Source organism: Oncorhynchus masou, chromosome 21 (assembly GCF_036934945.1).
Source record: "Oncorhynchus masou masou isolate Uvic2021 chromosome 21, UVic_Omas_1.1, whole genome shotgun sequence".
Lineage (NCBI taxonomy): Eukaryota > Metazoa > Chordata > Actinopteri > Salmoniformes > Salmonidae > Oncorhynchus > Oncorhynchus masou.
Genome location: NC_088232.1, coordinates 54197996 through 54218804, shown reverse-complemented (window position 1 = coordinate 54218804; position 20809 = coordinate 54197996). Strand labels below are relative to the sequence as shown.

The following is a 20809-nucleotide window of genomic DNA, read 5'->3' as shown; positions in this document are numbered from 1 at the left end:
TGTGGCTGTATTTCAAGGGCTACTTTCAAACTCAGTGCCTCTTTGCTTGACATCATGGGAAAATCAAAAGAAATCAGCCAAGACCTTAGAAAAAAAATGTAGACCTCCACAAGTCTGGTTCATCCTTGGGAGCAATTTTCAAACGCCTGAAGGTACCACATTCATCTGTACAAACAATAGTACGCAAGTATAAACACCATGGGACCACGCAGCCGTCATACCGCTCAGGAAGGAGATGCGTTCTGTCTCCTAGAGATTAACTTACTTTGGTGTGCGAAATGTGCAAATCAATCCCAGAACAACAGCAAAGGACATTGTGAAGAAACAGGTACAAAAGTATCTATATCCACAGTAAAAACGAGTCCCATATCGACATAACCTGAAAGGCAGCTCATAAAAAAGCCAGACTACGGTTTGCAACTGCACTTGGGGACAAATATCGTACGTTTTAGAGAAATGTCTGATGGTCTGATGTAACAGAAATAGAACTGTTTGGCCATAATGACCATTGTTATGTTTGGAGGCTTGCAAGCTAAAGAACACCATCCCAACCGTGAAGCATGGGGGTGGTAGCATCATGTTGTGTGGGTGCTTTGCTGCAGGAGGGACTGGTGCACTTCACAAAATAGATGGCATCATGAGGTATGAAAATTATGTGGATATATTGAAGCAACATCTCAAGACATCAGTTAGGAAGTTAAAGCTTGGTCGCAAATGGGACTTCCAAATGGACAATGACCCCAAGCATACTTACAAAGTTGTGGCAAAATGGCTTAAGGACAACAAAGTCAAGGTATTGTAGTGGCCATCACAAAGCCTTGACCTCAATCCCATAGAAAATTTGTGGGCAGAACTGAAAAAGTGTGTGCGAGCAAGGAGGCCTACAAACCTGACTCAGTTACAGAAGCTCTGTCAGGAGGAATGGTCCAAAATTCACACAACTTATTGTGGGAAGCTTGTGGAAGGCTACCCAAAACGTTTGACCCAAGTTAAACAATTTAAAGGCAATGCTACCAAATACTAATTGAGCGTATGTAAACTTCTGACCCACTGGGAATGTGATGAAAGAAATAAAAGCTGAAATAAATAATTCTCTCTACTATTATTCTGACATTTCACATTCTTAAAATAAAGTGGTGATCCTAACTGACCTAAGACAGAGAATTGTTTTACTAGGATTAAAAGTCAGGAATTGTGAACAACTGAGTTTAAATGTATTTGGCAAACAGGCTGACCACACCGCTCGCGTCGGATGTGCGAGCGTTGCAAAATAAATTTTGAAATCTATATTATTCAATTATTGCACCCACACGCTCGAGCGCGGCAAGGAACGTCTGCGTTGCCAAGGGCTAAAATAGAAGTCAGTTCTATTTCTGTGTAACGGCGTTCTTGTTTAGTTGAAGGAGAGTCGGACCGAAATGCAGCGTGTAAGTTACTCATGTTTATTGAGTGAAGACAAAACGAACGAACTAACACGAATAACTAATAAATACAAAAGAAACAACAAACAGAACGAAACCTAATACAGCCTGACTGGTGAAACTAACACAGAGACAGGAACAATCACCCACGAAATGCAAAGCGAAAAACAGGCTACCTAAATATGGTTCCCAATCAGCGACAACGAGAAGCACCTGACTCTGATTGAGAACCGCCTCAGGCAGCCAACCTAATTAACACACACACACACCCCTAACCAGCTACAATCCCAACTACTACAAAACCCCAATAAGAAAATACAATACAAAATAACCCCATGTCACACCCTGGTCTGACTAACTAATAAACTAAAACACACAATACTAAGACCAAGGCGTGACATTCTGACTCAGATTGCGCTGCAAGTCCTGCCTCTCCCATCTCCTCATTCGTTTATAGAAGCGGGTACCCACATGCCATCTCCTCATTGGTTATACCCATGTAGGTGACTGAAAGAACAATGAGGTCGGTGGCAGTAATGCACCTAATTTATGAAAGTTGCCTGGAAGGAGGAGAGATGACTAGAAACGATTCAGTTGACCGTTTTATGTGTGGATTAATTGTCGGAGTAGAGGACCATGTGCATTTCAGGGAAAAATAACAACTCAATGTTTATATCCCAGGACAAATTAGCTAGCAACAGCAAGTTAGCTAAATAGCTAGCTAAATAGGACAAATTAGCTAGCAAGTGCAAGCTAGCTAACTAAATCGCCATAAATGTTTAATGCTTTTTTCGACCTGTCCCAAATTAATGTAATTGGCTCAGAGTTTATTTTGATATTTTAATCTGCGTGTCGTGATCACGTTTGGTGTTGGGGGGACAAAATAAATGTATGTTTGATGGTGCACGCTCGCAGCCGGTTTGAGTTTCGTGTAAGGTGTATGTAAACTTCCAACTTCAACTGTAACTACTCCTCAGGTTGTTGCTGTAAATGAGAATGTGTTCTCAGTCAACGTACCTGGTAAAAAAACAAGTGTAAATATACAAATATGTATTATTCTATTAGGTGAGCAGCCTGAGACAGAAGCTCCTGGAGTCCCGCATCCAGATTTCTGACCTGGAGGAGCAGCTGAAAGTCCTGGAGGCCCAACAAGCGAAGGCTGAGCTGGGCCTGGACACAGAGATGCAGGAGCTGAGGAAACTTCACGCCTTGGAACTCAACAAGCTGGACGTGCAGCACGACAACATCCTTCAGGTCAGGCTGGAAGAAGAGAAGGGGAATCTACAGGAGGAGCGGGAGAAGGTGGAGAGGAAACTGTTAGAGGAGTGGGAGAGGGAGAAGATGGAGTTACAGCAGAGCCACGAGGAGGCAATGAAGGCTAGAATAGAGGAGGTGAGTTTGAAGTTCCAGGCAGAGCGAGAGGAGTTAGAGATGCGACTCACAGAGGAGTGGGAGAGGGAGAAGGCTCAGCTGGATGAGCAGAGTAATGAGTCGCTCCAGACCGTGTTAGAGGAGGAGATGTTACGTCTAGTTAAGGAGCAGGACAGTAGGGAGATACGGCTCACTGAGCAGTGGGAGCTGGAACAAGTTCAGCTCAAGGAGTGTCTGGAGGAGACTCTCCTCACCCGTTTGGCTGAGGAGAAGCTGAAGCAGCAGGATCAGCAGGAGGAGGTGGAGAGGAGGCTCAGGGAGGACTGGGACAGGGAGAGACTCCAGCTGGAGGAGGACTATGAGGGGATGCTCCAGGCGCAGCTGCAGGAGGACAGGGAGAGGCTTGCGGGAGAGAAGGAGGAGGTGGAGAAGAGGCTGGAGCAGATGATGGAGGAGGAGAAGGAGCGCCTGGAGGAGGCCCACAGACAGGCCATGCAGGAACTGAGTGCCAAACACAGCGAGGAGAGGGAACAGCTCAGCGGTCTGCTGGACAAACTGCGAGAGGATATCGCTGAGGAAAGGTAAGACAGCTTAACTGTTATGAAATCAGTGTAAGACTTCTGTTGTTAAATGGTCCCAGCATTGTCCATGAAAACCTTAATCATATTTACTTAATGTAGTGAACCACTTGACAATTGTAACTACAGCTATGCTATGGAAGTAGATTTAGGTGAGTATTTCTGAGGGTGTGGGAACTGTGGTCCATAACTCTTGCTGATTAACCATGTACAGGAAAGAACTAGAGAGCCACTTTTCCCAGAAAATCAGGGAGGTGGAGGCCCGGTTCTCAGGCGACCAAGACGCTGTCGCACAGCGCTTCCAAACCGACGTTTCCAACCTGGAGAAGCACTATCAGAGCGAGCTGAAGGCACTCACTGACAACCACGCTGAGCAGAAAACCAAATGGGATGCGGAAATGGAGGAAGCCCTTCAGAAAGCTGAAGAGCAGAGGAGAGTTCTGCAGGAAACCAGAGAACAAGAGCGAGAGACCATCACCCAGGACCTGGTGAAAGAGAGGGAGCTGCTAGAGAGTGTCCATAAGGAAGAGATGGGCGCATTGGTTGCGAAGAACCATGAACTCCAAAAGGAGCTGGAGAGTTTCATCAGTTTAGCCCAGACCAAAGAGATTGAACTGAGTAGGCAGCTGAATGATCTTCACAATAGGCTGCAGGAGAACCTGGACACTAAAGACGAGCTTCTGGCCAAGTCTGAGAAGAAAGCCCAGGAGATCGAGCTTCTGCTGAACCAGGCCGTGGAGGACTTCAAGCAGGAGAGGGCAGAACTTCAGGGAAACCTTTCTGAATTAGAGGTGAGGCACTCCTTGGCTGAGAAGCAGCTTGAGGAGATGAGTGAGCTGCTCTCAGAACATGATAACCAGAATTTGAAGATCAAAGAACTGGAGAAGCTCCTGAGACAGGCAGCTGTGGACTTTCAGTTTGAGAGGCTGGAGCTGCAAGAGAACATCTCGGACCTGGAACTGAAGCTGAAGGAGAGCCGTCCTTCCTCTGATCTGCAGGACAATGAGAAAGGAGAGCTTCTGGTCGAGAGAGACCAGCTTAGTATTAGAATTCAGGAAATCGAGAATGAGCTCAACCAACTTCTAGACTCTGCAGACATAACAGGGGGCAAAGAAATGGGAGAATCATATGAAGTAAATGTAGCACCACCAGAAGAGGAACATATAGAGGCTGCAGCTCTTGAAGAACAAGTAGCTTCAGAAAACATTACCGTTAGTGATGAGACATGTGACAATGTTGTTCCAGAGGACTGTGAAGGCCTTGACATAGAATATGTATTCCCTGTGGAGCAGGGACCAAATGACAAAGTTGAGATTATTACTGTATCACCTCATGAGATGGAGATTTCTGAGAACATCATTGCAGATGTTTGTGATCAAGAAATAACTGTTACCTCAGACAACCTGAATGTCTTAGTAGAGGCATCTGAAACCTGTGGTGAACAAGGACAAGATGATGAGGTGGAGACGATACCTGAAACTCCAAATAGGTTAGAGGAATGTTCTGAAGATACCATAACTCTTCATTTTGATGGGACATGTGATGATGAAACTACTGTGGACGATGGCCAAGACCCAGTGGTCGAATCTGTTGCCGTTGAGGAGCAAGCACAAGATGACAACGCTAGTGAGGGAAGGATGAATGCTGAAACCTCTGAAGACATTGAGGTATGTCCTGAAAACATTATCAGTGTTGAGGCATGCAATGGTGAAGTCGCTGCTATTCCAGAAGAATGCCAAGACCTTGTTGGGGAATCCCAATCGTCTGAATGCCAATGTCAGGCTGAGGACAACATGGACGAAGACACTAACGATGACATTGTAGCAATGTCCATTCCAGAGGAGAAACCTCAAAGTGATGACATTGATGGAGATGTATGTCCCTCTGAGATTAAGTGTGAAGACTCCTCCCCTGATAAGATTGGACAGAATGATGCTAGTGTTCAAGAAACTGTTTTCGATGATAAGCCTGAAGAGGAGGAACCTCAAGATGATCTGATTAATGAAGAAGTGAAGAGTTATGTGTCTCTGGTTGTCTCTTCAGCCCTAGAGGAGATAGGTCATGACACTGACGATACCAAAGTGGCTTGTCTTTTCGAGGAAACTCAAGATCTAGAGAAAAAGTCTGTGGAACTGATTCCTCAGCTGCAGCAGAGGTGCGAAGAAGCAGTGAATGAGCGAGATGACTATATCCGTGAGATCCTGGAGCTCCATGAGCAAGTCAGTCAGTTGGAGAGCGAGGCCAGTCTTCTGGCTCAGCTACAGAGCCAGTATGACACTGCCACTGAGGAGAACCTGGCGCTACAGCAGAAGATCTCCGAGCTTCAGCAGAAGTCGGACGCACTAGAGAGTCTTTCAGCAGAAAACGATCAGCAAGCTTTAGAGAAAAACGGCACCCTCAAAGCTCAGGCCAACGAGATCAAGGTGACGTCTTCAGATATGACCTCGCTTCAGATCCGATACGAGGAGTGCATCTGTGAAAACGCCAAGCTGGAGGAACAAAACTGTCGGCTGGAGAAGAGAGTTGTGGGCCTCGAGAGCAAGATGCACATCATCCAAGACTTCCAAGATCAGCAAGTAGCATTGGTGGACGAGATCACCAGGATGAGAGAGGAGAATTGTAAGCTGACTGAGCTAGTCAGCGAGTTAGAGAGGCAGGATGAGATTCTCATGGCTCTGCAGCTGGAGGCCGAGTCCGAGGAAGACGTCACCACAGAACAAGAACAAGAGTCCTTCCTGGACCTGAACTTCCAACTGGAGGCTAAGATACAAGTGGTGTCGGAGCTGGAGGACTGCTGCACGGAGTTCGAGAAGCAGAACGCCAAGCTCCGCAGAGCCCTAACAGACCTGCAAGACAAGTCGCTGAAGATGCATGAAAAGATGCAGACCCATAGGTAACTTGGAGATGTATGATCCCAGTTACCGACCCTTTGCACCTGCTGCTTTCTGAATCCCATCCCTGCTGCAATATTGTGCTTGGCTTATTAATGCTGTCATTGGCTAACGCAACTTCCTGTGGCACCAGATGTAGTGCTGTCATTGGCTAACGCAACTTCCTGTGGCACTAGATGTAGTGCTGTCATTGGCTAACGCAACTTCCTGTGGCACTAGATGTAGTGCTGTCATTGGCTAACACAACTTTGTGTGGCACTAGATGTAGTGCTGTCATTGACTAATGCAACTTCTTGTGGCACCAGTAGTAGTGCTGTCATTGGCTAACGCAACTTCCTGTGGCACTAGATGTAGTGCTGTCATTGGCTAATGCAACTTCTTGTGGCACTAGATGTAGTGCTGTCATTGGCTAATGCGCAACTTCCTGTGGCACTAGATGTAGTGCTGTCATTGGCTAATGCAACTTCTTGTGGCACTGTAGTGCTGATTGGCTAGTTCTTGTGGCACTGTCTGTCATTGGCTAATGCAACTTCTTGTGGCACCAGTAGTAGTGCTGTCATTGGCTAACGCAACTTCCTGTGGCACTAGATGTAGTGCTGTCATTGGCAACGCAACTTCCTGTGGCACTAGATGTAAGTGCTGTTATTGGCTTATTAATGTAACTTCCTGTAGCATTGCTGTGACGTCTGTGTTTTGAAGTAGATCTGTGACGTCAATTCTCTTGTAATTCATATTTCTAGTTCAGAAAGTTGCATGTGAAGCAACAGCTATAATAACAGGCCATGTTGTGGCCTTGCCGCTGTACAATCCCACCCTGTTGCTATGCAACACCCTTTGTGAAACTGTCCTGTCATTGGTGCATGTTGTTTGTGGACTACTAGAGCACATCTACCCCCTGATATATGGGGTTCTGCTTTTAAACACCTCAATTAATGGTTCAGTTTACTTTATATACTTAATTCACTCTGCATTAACAACATTTTAACTAACTCTTAAATAGTCTGACTACAAAACAGGAATAATGTGATGATGGTTGTGTTTTATCAAATCAGCTAGCATAGAGACTTGAGGTCTTCTGTTGGCTGATGTGGTTTCTTCTTGTTGGCTGTAGGAATGAGGCGGGTCGTTTAGCAGAGGAGAACCTCTTACTCAGACACAAGATCTCCGTGCTGAAGGAAGAGGACCTGAGAGAGACCCGGGAGGAGACGCTGTAAGAAACATCATGCCAATATATAATATTAAAACATATTAAGCCCCCAGTCCCAGAAATGTTGGTCCGCCCTCACCCCACAAACATTTCCCCTGGGATTTCCCGTGGTATTACTGTATGGTGTAGGTTTCATGTCATTGGGTCATATGAATTGACACTTCCCTCTCCCCTACCTTAGCTTGAAACTGGAGCGTTTCAGGAAGGAGAAGATATCGGCACAAAAGAAAGCAGAGAGTTTCAAGAGACAGGTAAGCCTAAAGTAAACCAACTCTAAATTTGACCCTATAACATGGTTCTCCTCTATATGTGGCTGTATGTCCACTTGTGCATTGCAACAAGACAGCTGTTTCTAAAGCCTATGTAGCTTGATTTCAAGAAAGACCTGTAGTAGAGCCATCAGCAATAAAGAGCTAATCTAATATCTCTGTCTGTATCAGACATGGCACCCTATTCCCTATATAGTGCACTACTTTTGGCACCGGGCCTGGTCAAAAGTAGTGCACTATGGAGGTAATATAGGGTACCGTTTCTGTTGCAGATACTCTGAATGGAAGTAAACCAGCACAACGACAGCCAGTAGAGGCACCCACACGAGAAAACAAGTCCTGACCTTTCACCTCGGTAAGGTGTCATTTATACTGTGATAAGCTAACCTAAATCTGCATTCCCCCCCCCCTTGTAGATCTCTGAGCTGCGTCTCCGTAGTCAGCAGCTGGAGGATGAGAACGGGATGTTGTCGGAGAAGAACGCCCAGAATGCAGCAGGAGTGGAGGGGTTGAGCCAACAGCTGGGGGAACTGCTCAGACAGAGTGAGAGACAGGAGGCTGTCAGAGACCAGCAGCACAATGAACCAGAGGACAACAGGACCAAGGTAAAACTGTCAGAGTCCATTTTCAGTCTTTTTCGTAATTAGTATTTGTTCGATTCCTTGCTCTTCGCTCCTCGCCTCTTCCTCAAAAGGCATTGTACAAGAAGATTCAAAGTCCCTGCCTTCTTCTCCAATGCGTTTTGAGTAGGAAGCGAAGAAAGGTACCCTGCTCTCTGGCCTTCTTCTCGGATGCGTTTTGAGTAGGAAGTGAAGAAAGGTACCCTGCTCTCTGGCCTTTCTCCAATGCATTTTGAGTAGGAAGCGAGGAAAGGTCCCTTCTCTCTTTGGCCTTCTTCTCCGAGGTGTTTTGAGTAGGAAGCGAAGAAAGGTACCCTGCTCTCTGGCCTTCTTCTCCGATGCGTTTTGAGTAGGAAGCGAAGAAAGGTACCCTGCTCTCTGGCCTTCTTCTCGGATGCGTTTTGAGTAGGAAGCGAAGAAAGGTACCCTAATCTCTGGCCTTCTTCTCCAATGCGTTTTGAGTAGGAAGCGAAGAAAGGTACCCTGCTCTCTGGCCTTCTTCTCCAATGCGTTTTGAGTAGGAAGCGAAGAAAGGTACCCTGCTCTCTGGCCTTCTTCTCCAATGCGTTTTGAGTAGGAAGCGAAGAAAGGTACCCTGCTCTCTGGCCTTCTTCTCAGATGCGTTTTGAGTAGGAAGCGAAGAAAGGTACCCTGCTCTCTGGCCTTCTTCTCCAATGCATTTTGAGTAGGAAGCGAAGAAAGGTACCCTGCTCTCTGGCCTTCTTCTCAGATGCGTTTTGAGTAGGAAGCGAAGAAAGCTACCCTGCTCTCTGGCCTTCTTCTCCGATGCGTTTTGAGTAGGAAGTGAAGAAAGGTACCCTGCTCTCTGGCCTTCTTCTCCGATGCGTTTTGAGTAGGAAGCGAAGAAAGATACCCTGCTCTCTGGCCTTCTTCTCGGATGAGTTTTGAGTAGGAAGCGAGGAAAGGTACCCTGCTCTCTGGCCTTCTTCTCGGATGCGTTTTGAGTTGGAAGCGAAGAAAGGTCCCTTCTCTCTGGCCTTCTTCTCGGATGCATTTTGAGTAGGAAGCGAAGAATGGTACCCTGCTCTCTGGCCTTCTTCTCGGATGAGTTTTGAGTAGGAAGCGAGGAAAGGTACCCTGCTCTCTGGCCTTCTTCTCGGATGCGTTTTGAGTAGGAAGCGGGGAAAGGTACCCTGCTCTCTGGCCTTCTTCTCAGATGAGTTTTGAGTAGGAAGCGAAGAAAGGTACCCTGCTCTCTGGCCTTCTTCTCGGATGCGTTTTGAGTAGGAAGCGAAGAAAGGTACCCTGCTCTCTGGCCTTCTTCTCGGATGCGTTTTGAGTAGGAAGCGAAGAAAGGTACCCTGCTCTCTGGCCTTCTTCTCGGATGCGTTTTGAGTAGGAAGCGAAGAAAGGTACCCTGCTCTCTGGCCTTCTTCTCGGATGTGTTTTGAGTAGGAAGTGAGGAATACGGATAGTAGAAATAGAGCAAAGACATATTGAGGGAAAAGTATTGGATTCCTATTGGTTAACGACTTGTTCTCCCGTGTCAGATGGCAGTGTGTGCGTCTGCCCTGGAGGCGGAGCTATCCAACGCTGTGGAAGGGACTGTAACGACTTGTTCTCCCGTGTCAGATGGCAGTGTGTGCGTCTGCCCTGGAGGCGGAGCTAACCAACGCTGTGGAAGGGACTGTACTTCTATTGGCTAATGACTTGTTCTCCTGTGTCAGATGGCAGTGTGTGCGTCTGCCCTGGAGGCGGAGCTAACCAACGCTGTGGACGGGACTGTACTACTAGAGGAGGGCAAGGCCCAGCTGGTGATCACCACCCTCCGCGATAAAGTGAGACATGAGCAGACAAACATCATGGGTGTTTGAATATCTATAGAACTTACTAGCTGTGTGTGTGTGTATCTGCAGGATAGATTTAGTATTTTATTAAGATAGAAAGTTACAATTAGGAAGGCGAAATGGATAAGGAGGGAAATATGAAGGCACGGATGGGGTTTGAATGCAATGTGAGACATGTGTGTAGTATTTTAGGTGTGGTGCTTACTTTACAACACTCCTCTTCCCTGTGTCCATCTGTAGGTGGCTACGATGGGGGCTGTGGAGTGCCAGCTCTCCCTCCTCCTGCAGGAACACAAGGCTTTGGAGAAACTAACCCAGGGATTTCGCAATCAGCTCGCCAAGTCTCAGGAGAGGGTAAGGATGCTCTGATCAGTCTGGCAACCTTTGACTCTTGCCTTGTTTCCTGTCAACCACTTATGACACTGTTATAGTCTATAATTCAAACGTGTCGCTACTTTCATTCTTAGTTGTCGTCATTCAGAATGTCTGTTCTATGTGTGTCAAGCCAAAGACAAATTTGTCACGTGGACAATAAAGTTTTTTCAAATTCATTCTGATTTGTTAGAATTATGTAAAAGTATGTATTTTTTTGTGGGGGGGGGGGATATAATACTGGGGCATCTAAGGAAAAGGTACCTACATTTTGTAAATCTCTTCATGACCAAAGTATTCTCCTCCTCTTTCAGTCTCATGTGTTGGATGAAAGTCTCCAGTCTGTTAACCTCCAAAACGCCCGTCTCAAGTCGGACCTCCGCGTGTCACAGCAGGAGAAGGACGCCCTCAAACAGGAAGTGATGTCACTGCACAAACAGCTGCAGAATGCCAACGATAAGGTGAGGCCTTCTTTTGACGACACGCTGATCGTTTGGTTGGCTGGGTGGTTGGTTGGTTGTTTAGGTGGGTAATTGGTTCTTTGGCTGGGTGGGTGGTTAATTGGTTGGTTGTTTAAGGTGGGTAATTGGTTCGTTGGCTGGGTGGGTGGTTGATTGGTTGGTTGTTTAGGTAGGTAATTGGTTCGTTGGCTGGGTGGTTGTTTAGGTGGGTAATTGGTTCGTTGGCTGGGTGGGTGGTTGATTGGTTGGTTGTTTAAGGTGGGTAATTGGTTTGTTGGCTGGGTGGGTGGTTGATTGGTTGGTTGTTTAGGTGGGTAATTGGTTCGTTGGCTGGGTGGCTGGGTGGGTGGTTGATTGGTTGGTTGTTTAGGTAGGTAATTGGTTCATTGGCTGGGTGGGTTGTTTAGGTGGGTAATTGGTTCGTTGGCTGGGTGGGTGGTTGATTGGTTGGTTGTTTAGGTGGGTAATTGGTTCGTTGGCTGGGTGGGTGGTTGATTGGTTGGTTGTTTAGGTGGGTAATTGGTAGGTAGGTAATTGGTTTGTTGGCTGTTGGCTGGTTGGTTGTTTAGGTGGGTAATTGGTGCGTTGGCTGGGTGGGTGGTTGATTGGTTGGTTGTTTAGGTGGGTAATTGGTTCATTGGCTGGGTGGGCTGGGTGGGTTTGATTGGTTTAGGTGGGTAATTGGTTCGTTGGCTGGGTGGGTGGTTGATTGGTTGGTTGTTTAGGTAGGTAATTGGTTCATTGGCTGGGTGGTTGTTTAGGTGGGTAATTGGTTCGTTGGCTGGGTGGGTGGTTGATTGGTTGGTTGTTTAGGTGGGTAATTGGTTCGTTGGCTGGGTGGGTGGTTGATTGGTTGGTTGTTTAGGTGGGTAATTGGTTCGTTGGCTGGGTGGGTGGTTGATTGGTTGGTTGTTTAGGTAGGTAATTGGTTTGTTGGCTGGGTGGTTGTTTAGGTGGGTAATTGGTTCGTTGGCTGGGTGGGTGGTTGATTGGTTGGTTGTTTAGGTGGGTAATTGGGTGGGTGGTGGTGATTGGTTGGTTGTTTAGGTGGGTAATTGGTTCGTTGGCTGGGTGGGTGGTTGATTGGTTGGTTGTTTAGGTGGTTAATTGGTTCGTTGGCTGGGTGGGTGGTTGATTGGTTGGTTGTTTAGGTGGGTAATTGGTTCGTTGGCTGGGTGGGTGGTTGATTGGTTGGTTGTTTAGGTGGGTAATTGGTTTGTTGGCTGGGTGGGTGGTTGATTGGTTGGTTGTTTAGGTGGGTAATTGGTTCGTTGGCTGGGTGGGTGGTTGATTGGTTGGTTGTTTAGGTAGGTAATTGGTTCATTGGCTGGGTGGGTGGTTGATTGGTTGGTTGTTTAGGTGGGTAATTGGTTTGTTGGCTGGGTGGGTGGTTGATTGGTTGGTTGTTTAGGTGGGTAATTGGTTCGTTGGCTGGGTGGGTGGTTGATTGGTTGGTTGTTTAGGTGGGTAATTGCTTCGTTGGCTGGGTGGGTGGTTGATTGTTTGGTGTGGTGACATTCATTCAACTTATTTCTTTGAAGTTATATACACCTCGTCTTTAACCAGACACCCTGTAGCAATACACCCAAACCAGGAGGCCCGCTCAGCTACATTTCTGATTGGTTGATTATACAAGCCGGATAGACCTGTGGTGATTCAAATATCCACATTGGCACCTATATTTATCGTCTAGTAACCTTTTATGTGGTCTGAGGGGCTTTGTCCTTTCCGGTAATTATTCAGTCCAGGTGTCCTGACCTCAATGATTGGTTAAATAAAAATGTAGTTATTTCTAAGGGGCAGAGAACATCTCTATCCGGCACAGCCAGAAGAGGACTGGCCACCCCACATAGCCTGGTTCCTCTCTAGGTTTCTTCCTAGGTTTTGGCCTTTCTAGGGAGTTTTTCCTAACCACCGTGCATCTACACCTGCATTGCTTGCTGTTTGGGGTTTTAGGCTGGTTTTCTGTACAGCACATTGAGATATCAGCTGATGTACGAAGGGCTATATAAATAAATTTGATTTGATTTGAATGCTCAGCCTGGTTGTTTCCTTAAATCAGAACCAGGTTCTGGAGATGGCCCTGCATTCCAGCGGATACCAGAGCCAGCACAAGAAGTTGTACCGGGACGAGCTGGCCAGGTTGGTGGAACAGGAGCAGCAGCTGCTGAGGCAGGAGAACGAGAGGCTGACCATGGAACTCCACAACACCAAGGACGACCTTCACCACAGCAGGGACAAGGTGAGATAACAGAGGCAAATAAAATGCAGACATGATCAAATTGGTTTTGATGTCTCAAGGTCTCGGGGCCAGTATTTTCTCCAGACACAGAGCTTTTAATGGAGATTCTGAGTTGAGCGTGGATTTCAGTCAAGGTCTAGGCTTTAACGTGTGTCCAGGAAACTGTCCCCTTTACGTTCTAGAGATTTCATAGAACCATACACCCTGCATATGCATACCCTTTTGAAACCCTGTATTGTCTTTCCACAGACGCGTCAGCTGGAGGCAGCCATCTTCACCGTGAAGCAGCAGAAACAGCAGGGCCAGTCCAGCATGGTGGAGACTGTGGAACAGCAGAAGACTGCTCTGAAGAGAGAGCTGAACGTGATGCATCAGGAGCTACTCTCTGCTCAGAACAAGGTCATTTAACAGGAGGAGTTATTACATTAATGTATACTGTTATGATTTCTTGATCGTTTTTTCACGTTTTATTTGAAATTCAGACATTTCATACAGTACGTGATTTTTTTTTTTATTGATAACAAATTTTCCTTGATTATTAATTGGATAAACCTAAATGTCAAAAATATGGAAAACAAAACTCACAACAATGCTTAACTTCCCACCCACCATTCATAAGTATTTCTGAAGCAGTTCTCACTTTTTTGACAATGGGTTTGTTATGTTTGTGGCTTTCCTTTTCTCGTGGCCTTGTGTGGTGGTTGTCAGGTGTGTGAGGTCCAGAGAGAGCTGGAGAGTCTTCGTCAGGAGAACGAAGGTCTGAAGACCCAACAGGCCCAGCTACAGGCACGGCTTCTGGAGGTCAGTTCCCTACCGACCTTCCCTAACTTCCCCCACAGATACGCTCCTCTCATCTAATCTCACTGCATTTGCCTTTCCCTGTCAAACACCTGGACTCCCTTTTAATGTCTCCTTTTCTTCTGTCGTTTTCTATAAAACTAGTTTTAAAACTACCATGTAACTCCAGCAGTTTTCCAGAAACACAGTTGGGCTGGCAACAGTTGGGCTGGCAACAGTTGGGCTGGCAACAGTTGGGCTGGCAACAGTTGGACCTGGCAACAGTTGGCCTGGCAACAGTTTGGGCTGGCAACAGTTGGACTGGCAACAGTTGGGCTGGCAACAGTTGGGCTGGCAACAGTTGGGCTGGCAACAGTTGGGCTGGCAACAGTTGGCCTGGCAACAGTTTGGGCTGGCAACAGTTGGACTGGCAACAGTTGGGCTGGCAACAGTTGGGCTGGCAACAGTTGAGCTGGCAACAGTTGGGCTGGCAACAGTTGGGCTGGCAACAGTTGGGCTGGCAACAGTTGTGCTGGCAACAGTTGGGCTGGCAACAGTTGGGCTGGCAACAGTTGAGCTGGCAACAGTTGGGCTGGCAACAGTTGGGCTGGCAACAGTTGGGCTGGCAACAGTTGGGCTGGCAACAGTTGGACTGGCAACAGTTGGGCTGGCAACAGTTGGTCTCGCAACAGTTGGGCTGGCAACAGTTGGGCTGGCAACAGTTGGGCTGGCAACAGTTGGCCTGGCAACAGTTGGCCTGGCAACAGGTGGGCTGGCAACAGGTTGGCTGGCAACAGTTGGCCTGGCAACAGTTGGCCTGGCAACAGTTGGGCTGGCAACAGTTAGGCTGGCAAGTTGGGCTGGCAACAGTTGGCCTGGCAACAGTTGGGCTAGCAACAGTTGGGCTGGCAACAGTTGGGCTGGCAACAGTTGGGCTGGCAACAGTTGGGCTGGCAACAGTTGGCCTGGCAACAGTTGGCCTGGCTCCTCCTGTCCTCACACTCATGTCCCTTTGACATAACCTTCATCTATCTAATCTCTCTCCCTCCCACCCTACATTATGTCCTGTCTCTCTGTCTCTCTCTCTTTTGGTCTATCTTCTTTTCTCTGTGTCTCTCCTTGTCTCTCTCCTGACTGTCTGTCTGTCTGGTGTGTCCAGGCCCTCCAAGTCCAGCTGGTTGGTATGCTGCCCACATCCCCTCGCAGGATGCCTGGTGAGCGGAGAGAGCAACACCGCAGGGACGACCTCAACCCAGAGAACATACAGGTGAGAGAGAGAGAGATGAGGGCTACCCATCACATCCCGTAGCAGGCTAATCACGCCTCTAACTATAACTGAATCCTAATTCTATATGCCATTCCTGCTCTTTGAATCAATATGCAGTTGGCATATCTGGTGATCTACAATCTAGCACTTAGTATACAGTATCATCACTCTCACTGTGTTCAGCAGCTCATTACTGACACATTCCAACTTTACCGTTGATTATGGGAATACCTGGACCTTCTGATCTGCCTTGATTACTCTCTGATGGGACCGGAACCACAAACACATTGATTACACTCTGATGGGACCGGAACCACAAACACATTGATTACTCTCTGATGGGACCTGAACCACAAACACATTGATTACACTCTGATGGGACCGGAACCACAAACACATTGATTACACTCTGATGGGACCGGAACCACAAACACATTGATTACACTCTGATGGGACCTGAACCACAAACACATTGATTACACTCTGATGGGACCTGAACCACAAACACATTGATTACACTCTGATGGGACCTGAACCACAAACACATTGATTACTCTCTGATGGGACCGGAACCACAAACACATTGATTACACTCTGATGGGACCGAACCACAAACACATTGATTACACTCTGATGGGACCGAACCACAAACACATTGATTACACTCTGATGGGACCGGAACCACAAACACATTGATTACACTCTGATGGGACCGAACCACAAACACGTTGATTACACTCTGATGGGACCGAACCACAAACACATTGATTACACTCTGATGGGACCGGAACCACAAACACGTTGATTACACTCTGATGGGACCGGAACCACAAACACATTGATTACTCTCTGATGGGACCTGAACCACAAACACATTGATTACACTCTGATGGGACCGAACCACAAACACATTGATTACACTCTGATGGGACCGGAACCACAAACACGTTGATTACACTCTGATGGGACCGGAACCACAAACACATTGATTACTCTCTGATGGGACCTGAACCACAAACACATTGATTACTCTCTGATGGGACCAGAACCACAAACACATTGATTACACTCTGATGGGACCTGAACCACAAACACATTGATTACTCTCTGATGGGACCTGAACCACAAACACATTGATTACACTCTGATGGGACCGGAACCACAAACACATTGATTACTCTCTGATGGGACCTGAACCACAAACACATTGATTACTCTCTGATGGGACCTGAACCACAAACACATTGATTACACTCTGATGGGACCGGAACCACAAACACATTGATTACTCTCTGATGGGACCGGAACCACAAACACGTTGATTACACTCTGATGGGACCGGAACCACAAACACATTGATTACACTCTGATGGGACCTGAACCACAAACACATTGATTACACTCTGATGGGACCTGAACCACAAACACATTGATTACACTCTGATGGGACCTGAACCACAAACACATTGATTACACTCTGATGGGACCGGAACCACAAACACATTGATTACTCTCTGATGGGACCTGAACCACAAACACATTGATTACACTCTGATGGGACCGGAACCACAAACACATTGATTACACTCTGATGGGACCGGAACCACAAACACATTGATTACACTCTGATGGGACCGGAACCACAAACACATTGATTACACTCTGATGGGACCTGAACCACAAACACATTGATTACACTCTGATGGGACCGGAACCACAAACACATTGATTACTCTCTGATGGGACCAGAACCACAAACACATTGATTACACTCTGATGGGACCTGAACCACAAACACATTGATTACTCTCTGATGGGACCAGAACCACAAACACCTGACAAAATATCTCTCATTTTTCACTTTGGGGAATATAAATATTTGATAAGAGAAGTGACAAATGATGTGGCTTTTATATTCTACCTCTATAACAGTTGGGGAATATAAATATATGTTTTATTCTACCTCTATAACAGTTGGGGAATATAAATATATGTTTTATTCTACCTCTATAACAGTTGGGGAATATAAATATATATTTTCATTCAATATGTTATTATTTTATTTCTGTAGCTGGAACATTTTGTCCTGCCTTCATCACTACAGCACCTTCATCACTACACCACCTTCATGTTCTCACACGTGTGTGTGTGTGTGTGTGTGTGTGTGTGTGTGTGTGTGTGTGTGTGTGTGTGTGTGTGTGTGTGTGTGTGTGTGTGTGTGTGTGTGTGTGTGTGTGTGTGTGCACGCGCGCGTGTTCACCTTCTGGGTTTGGTGTTTTAGTGTGTGGTTTTTGGATGCAGTGTTCTTTGATGTAGAGCTCTGATATGGTGGTCGTAGTCTGGGATGATTATGGTCTGGGGTGATTATAGTCTGGGTAGGGGGTGATTATAGTCTGGGTGGGGGTGATTATAGTCTGGGTGGGGGTGATTATAGTCTGGCTGGGGGGTGATTATAGTCTGGGTGGGGGTGATTATAGTCTGGGTGGGGGGTGATTATAGTCTGGGTGGGGGTGATTATAGTCTGGGTAGGGGGTGATTATAGTCTGGGTGGGGGATTATAGTGATTATAGTCTGGGGAGGGGGTGATTATAGTCTGGGGATTATAGGGGGTGATTATAGTCTGGGTGGGGGGTGATTATAGTCTGGGTGGGGGTGATTATAGTCTGGGTGGGGGGTGATTATAGTCTGGGTGATTATAGGGGGTGATTATAGTCTGGGTGGGGGTGATTATAGTCTGGGGATTATAGGGGGTGATTATAGTCTGGGTGGGGGTGATTATAGTCTGGGTGGGGGTGATTATAGTCTGGGTGGGGGGTGATTATAGTCTGGGTGGGGGTGATTATAGTCTGGGTGGGGGGTGATTATAGTCTGGGTGGGGGGTGATTATAGTCTGGGTGGGGGGGGTGATTATAGTCTGGGTAGGGGGGTGATTATAGTCTGGGTGGGGGGTGATTATAGTCTGGGTGGGGGTGATTATAGTCTGGGTGGGGGTGATTATAGTCTGGGTGGGGGGTGATTATAGTCTGGGTAGGGGGTGATTATAGTCTGGGTGGGGGGTGATTATAGTCTGGGGGGGGGTGATTATAGTCTGGGTGGGGGGTGATTATAGTCTGGGTGGGGGGTGATTATAGTCTGGGGGGTGATTATAGTCTGGGTGATTATAGTCTGGGTGGGGGGTGATTATAGTCTGGGTAGGGGGTGATTATAGTCTGGGTGGGGGTGATTATAGTCTGGGTGGGGGGTGATTATAGTCTGGGTGATTATAGTCTGGGTGGGGGGTGATTATAGTCTGGGTGGGGGGTGATTATAGTCTGGGTGATTATAGTCTGGGGGGGTGATTATAGTCTGGGGTGATTATAGTCTGGGTGGGGGATTATAGTCTGGGTGGGGGTTATAGTCTGGGTGGGGGGTGATTATAGTCTGGGTGGGGGGGTGATTATAGTCTGGGTGGGGGATTATAGTCTGATTATAGTCTGGGTGGGGGGTGATTATAGTCTGGGTGGGGGGTGATTATAGTCTGGGTGGGGGTGATTATAGTCTGGGTGGGGGGTGATTATAGTCTGGGTGGGGGTGATTATAGTCTGGGTGGGGGGTGATTATAGTCTGGGTGGGGGTGATTATAGTCTGGGTGGGGGATTATAGTCTGGGTGGGGGTGATTATAGTCTGGGTGGGGGTGATTATAGTCTGGGTGGGGGTGATTATAGTCTGGGTGGGGGGTGATTATAGTCTGGGTGGGGGTGATTATAGTCTGGGTGGGGGTGATTATAGTCTGGGTAGGGGTGATTATAGTCTGGGTGGGGGTGATTATAGTCTGGGTGGGGGTGATTATAGTCTGGGTGGGGGTGATTATAGTCTGGGTGGGGGGTGATTATAGTCTGGGTGGGGGTGATTATAGTCTGGGTGGGGGGTGATTATAGTCTGGGTGGGGGGTGATTATAGTCTGGGTGGGGGGTGATTATAGTCTGGGTGGGGGGTGATTATAGTCTGGGTGGGGGGTGATTATAGTCTGGGGTGGGGGGTGATTATAGTCTGGGTGGGGGGTGATTATAGTCTGGGTGGGGGTGATTATAGTCTGGGTGGGGGGGGGTGATTATAGTCTGGGTGGGGGGTGATTATAGTCTGGGTGGGGGTGATTATAGTCTGGGTGGGGGTGATTATAGTCTGGGTGGGGGTGATTATAGTCTGATTATAGTCTGGGTGGGGGTGATTATAGTCTGTGGGGGTGATTATAGTCTGGGTGGGGGTGATTATAGTCTGGGTGGGGGATTATAGTCTGGGTGGGGGGTGATTATAGTCTGGGTGGGGGTGATTATAGTCTGGGTGGGGGTGATTATAGTCTGGGTGGGGGGTGATTATAGTCTGGGTGGGGGGTGATTATAGTCTGGGGGGGGTGATTATAGTCTGGGTGGGGGTGATTATAGTCTGGGTGGGGGTGATTATAGTCTGGGTGGGGGGTGATTATAGTCTGGGTGGGGGGTGATTATAGTCTGGGTGGGGGTGATTATAGTCTGGGTGGGGGTGATTATAGTCTGGGTGGGGGTGATTATAGTCTGGGTGGGGGGTGATTATAGTCTGGGTGGGGGTGATTATAGTCTGGGTGGGGGTGATTATAGTCTGGGTGGGGGTGATTATAGTCTGGGTGGGGGGTGATTATAGTCTGGGTGGGGGGTGATTATAGTCTGGGTGGGGGGTGATTATAGTCTGGGTGGGGGTGATTATAGTCTGGGTGGGGGTGATTATAGTCTGGGTGGGGGGTGATTATAGTCTGGGTGGGGGTGATTATAGTCTGGGTGGGGGGTGATTATAGTCTGGGTGGGGGTGATTATAGTCTGGGTGGGGGTGATTATAGTCTGGGTGGGGGTGATTATAGTCTGGGTGGGGGTGATTATAGTCTGGGTGGGGGTGATTATAGTCTGGGTGGGGGATTATAGTCTGGGTGATTATAGTCTGGGTGGGGGTGATTATAGTCTGGGTGGGGGTGATTATAGTCTGGGTGGGGGGTGATTATAGTCTGGGTGGGGGTGATTATAGTCTGGGTGGGGGGTGATTATAGTCTGGGTGGGGGTGATTATAGTCTGGGTGGGGGTGATTATAGTCTGGGTGGGGGGTGATTATAGTCTGGGTGGGGGGTGATTATAGTCTGGGTGGGGGGTGATTATAGTCTGGGTGGGGGGTGATTATAGTCTGGGTGGGGGTGATTATAGTCTGGGTGGGGGTGATTATAGTCTGGGTGGGGGTGATTATAGTCTGGGTGGGGGTGATTATAGTCTGGGTGGTCTGGGTGGGGGTGATTATAGTCTGGGTGGGGGTGATTATAGTCGGGGTGATTATAGTCTGGGTGGGGGTGATTATAGTCTGGGTGGGGGGTGATTATAGTCTGGGTGGGGGTGATTATAGTCTGGGTGGGGGGTGATTATATAGTCTGGGTGGGGGTGATTATAGTCTGGGTGGGGGTGATTATAGTCTGGGTGGGGGGTGATTATAGTCTGGGTGGGGGGGGGTGATTATAGTCTGGGTGGGGGGT

General features: G+C 47.6%; 2 protein-coding genes across 2 annotated transcripts in view; one reads left to right on the top strand and one right to left on the bottom strand.

The window, feature by feature from the left end:
* The first annotated feature begins 2319 nt into the window (after positions 1–2319).
* Positions 2320–20809, top strand: part of LOC135507544 (ninein-like) — a 29351-nt gene continuing 10861 nt past the window's right edge. Inside the window, exons 1-13 of the mRNA XM_064927050.1 lie at positions 2320–2352; positions 2487–3373; positions 3585–6263; positions 7373–7471; positions 7650–7719; positions 8154–8342; positions 10046–10156; positions 10406–10519; positions 10852–10998; positions 13061–13240; positions 13490–13639; positions 13949–14041; positions 15177–15284. Of these exons, the coding sequence (XP_064783122.1) occupies positions 2320–2352; positions 2487–3373; positions 3585–6263; positions 7373–7471; positions 7650–7719; positions 8154–8342; positions 10046–10156; positions 10406–10519; positions 10852–10998; positions 13061–13240; positions 13490–13639; positions 13949–14041; positions 15177–15284 (4860 nt within the window). The remainder of the gene's footprint in view (positions 2353–2486; positions 3374–3584; positions 6264–7372; positions 7472–7649; positions 7720–8153; positions 8343–10045; positions 10157–10405; positions 10520–10851; positions 10999–13060; positions 13241–13489; positions 13640–13948; positions 14042–15176; positions 15285–20809) is intronic.
* Positions 14171–15036, bottom strand: LOC135508564 (keratin-associated protein 4-12-like). Its single transcript, XM_064928841.1, is given in 3 exon segments — positions 14171–14428; positions 14430–14877; positions 14909–15036. Coding segments are annotated over 3 exon segments (834 nt in total).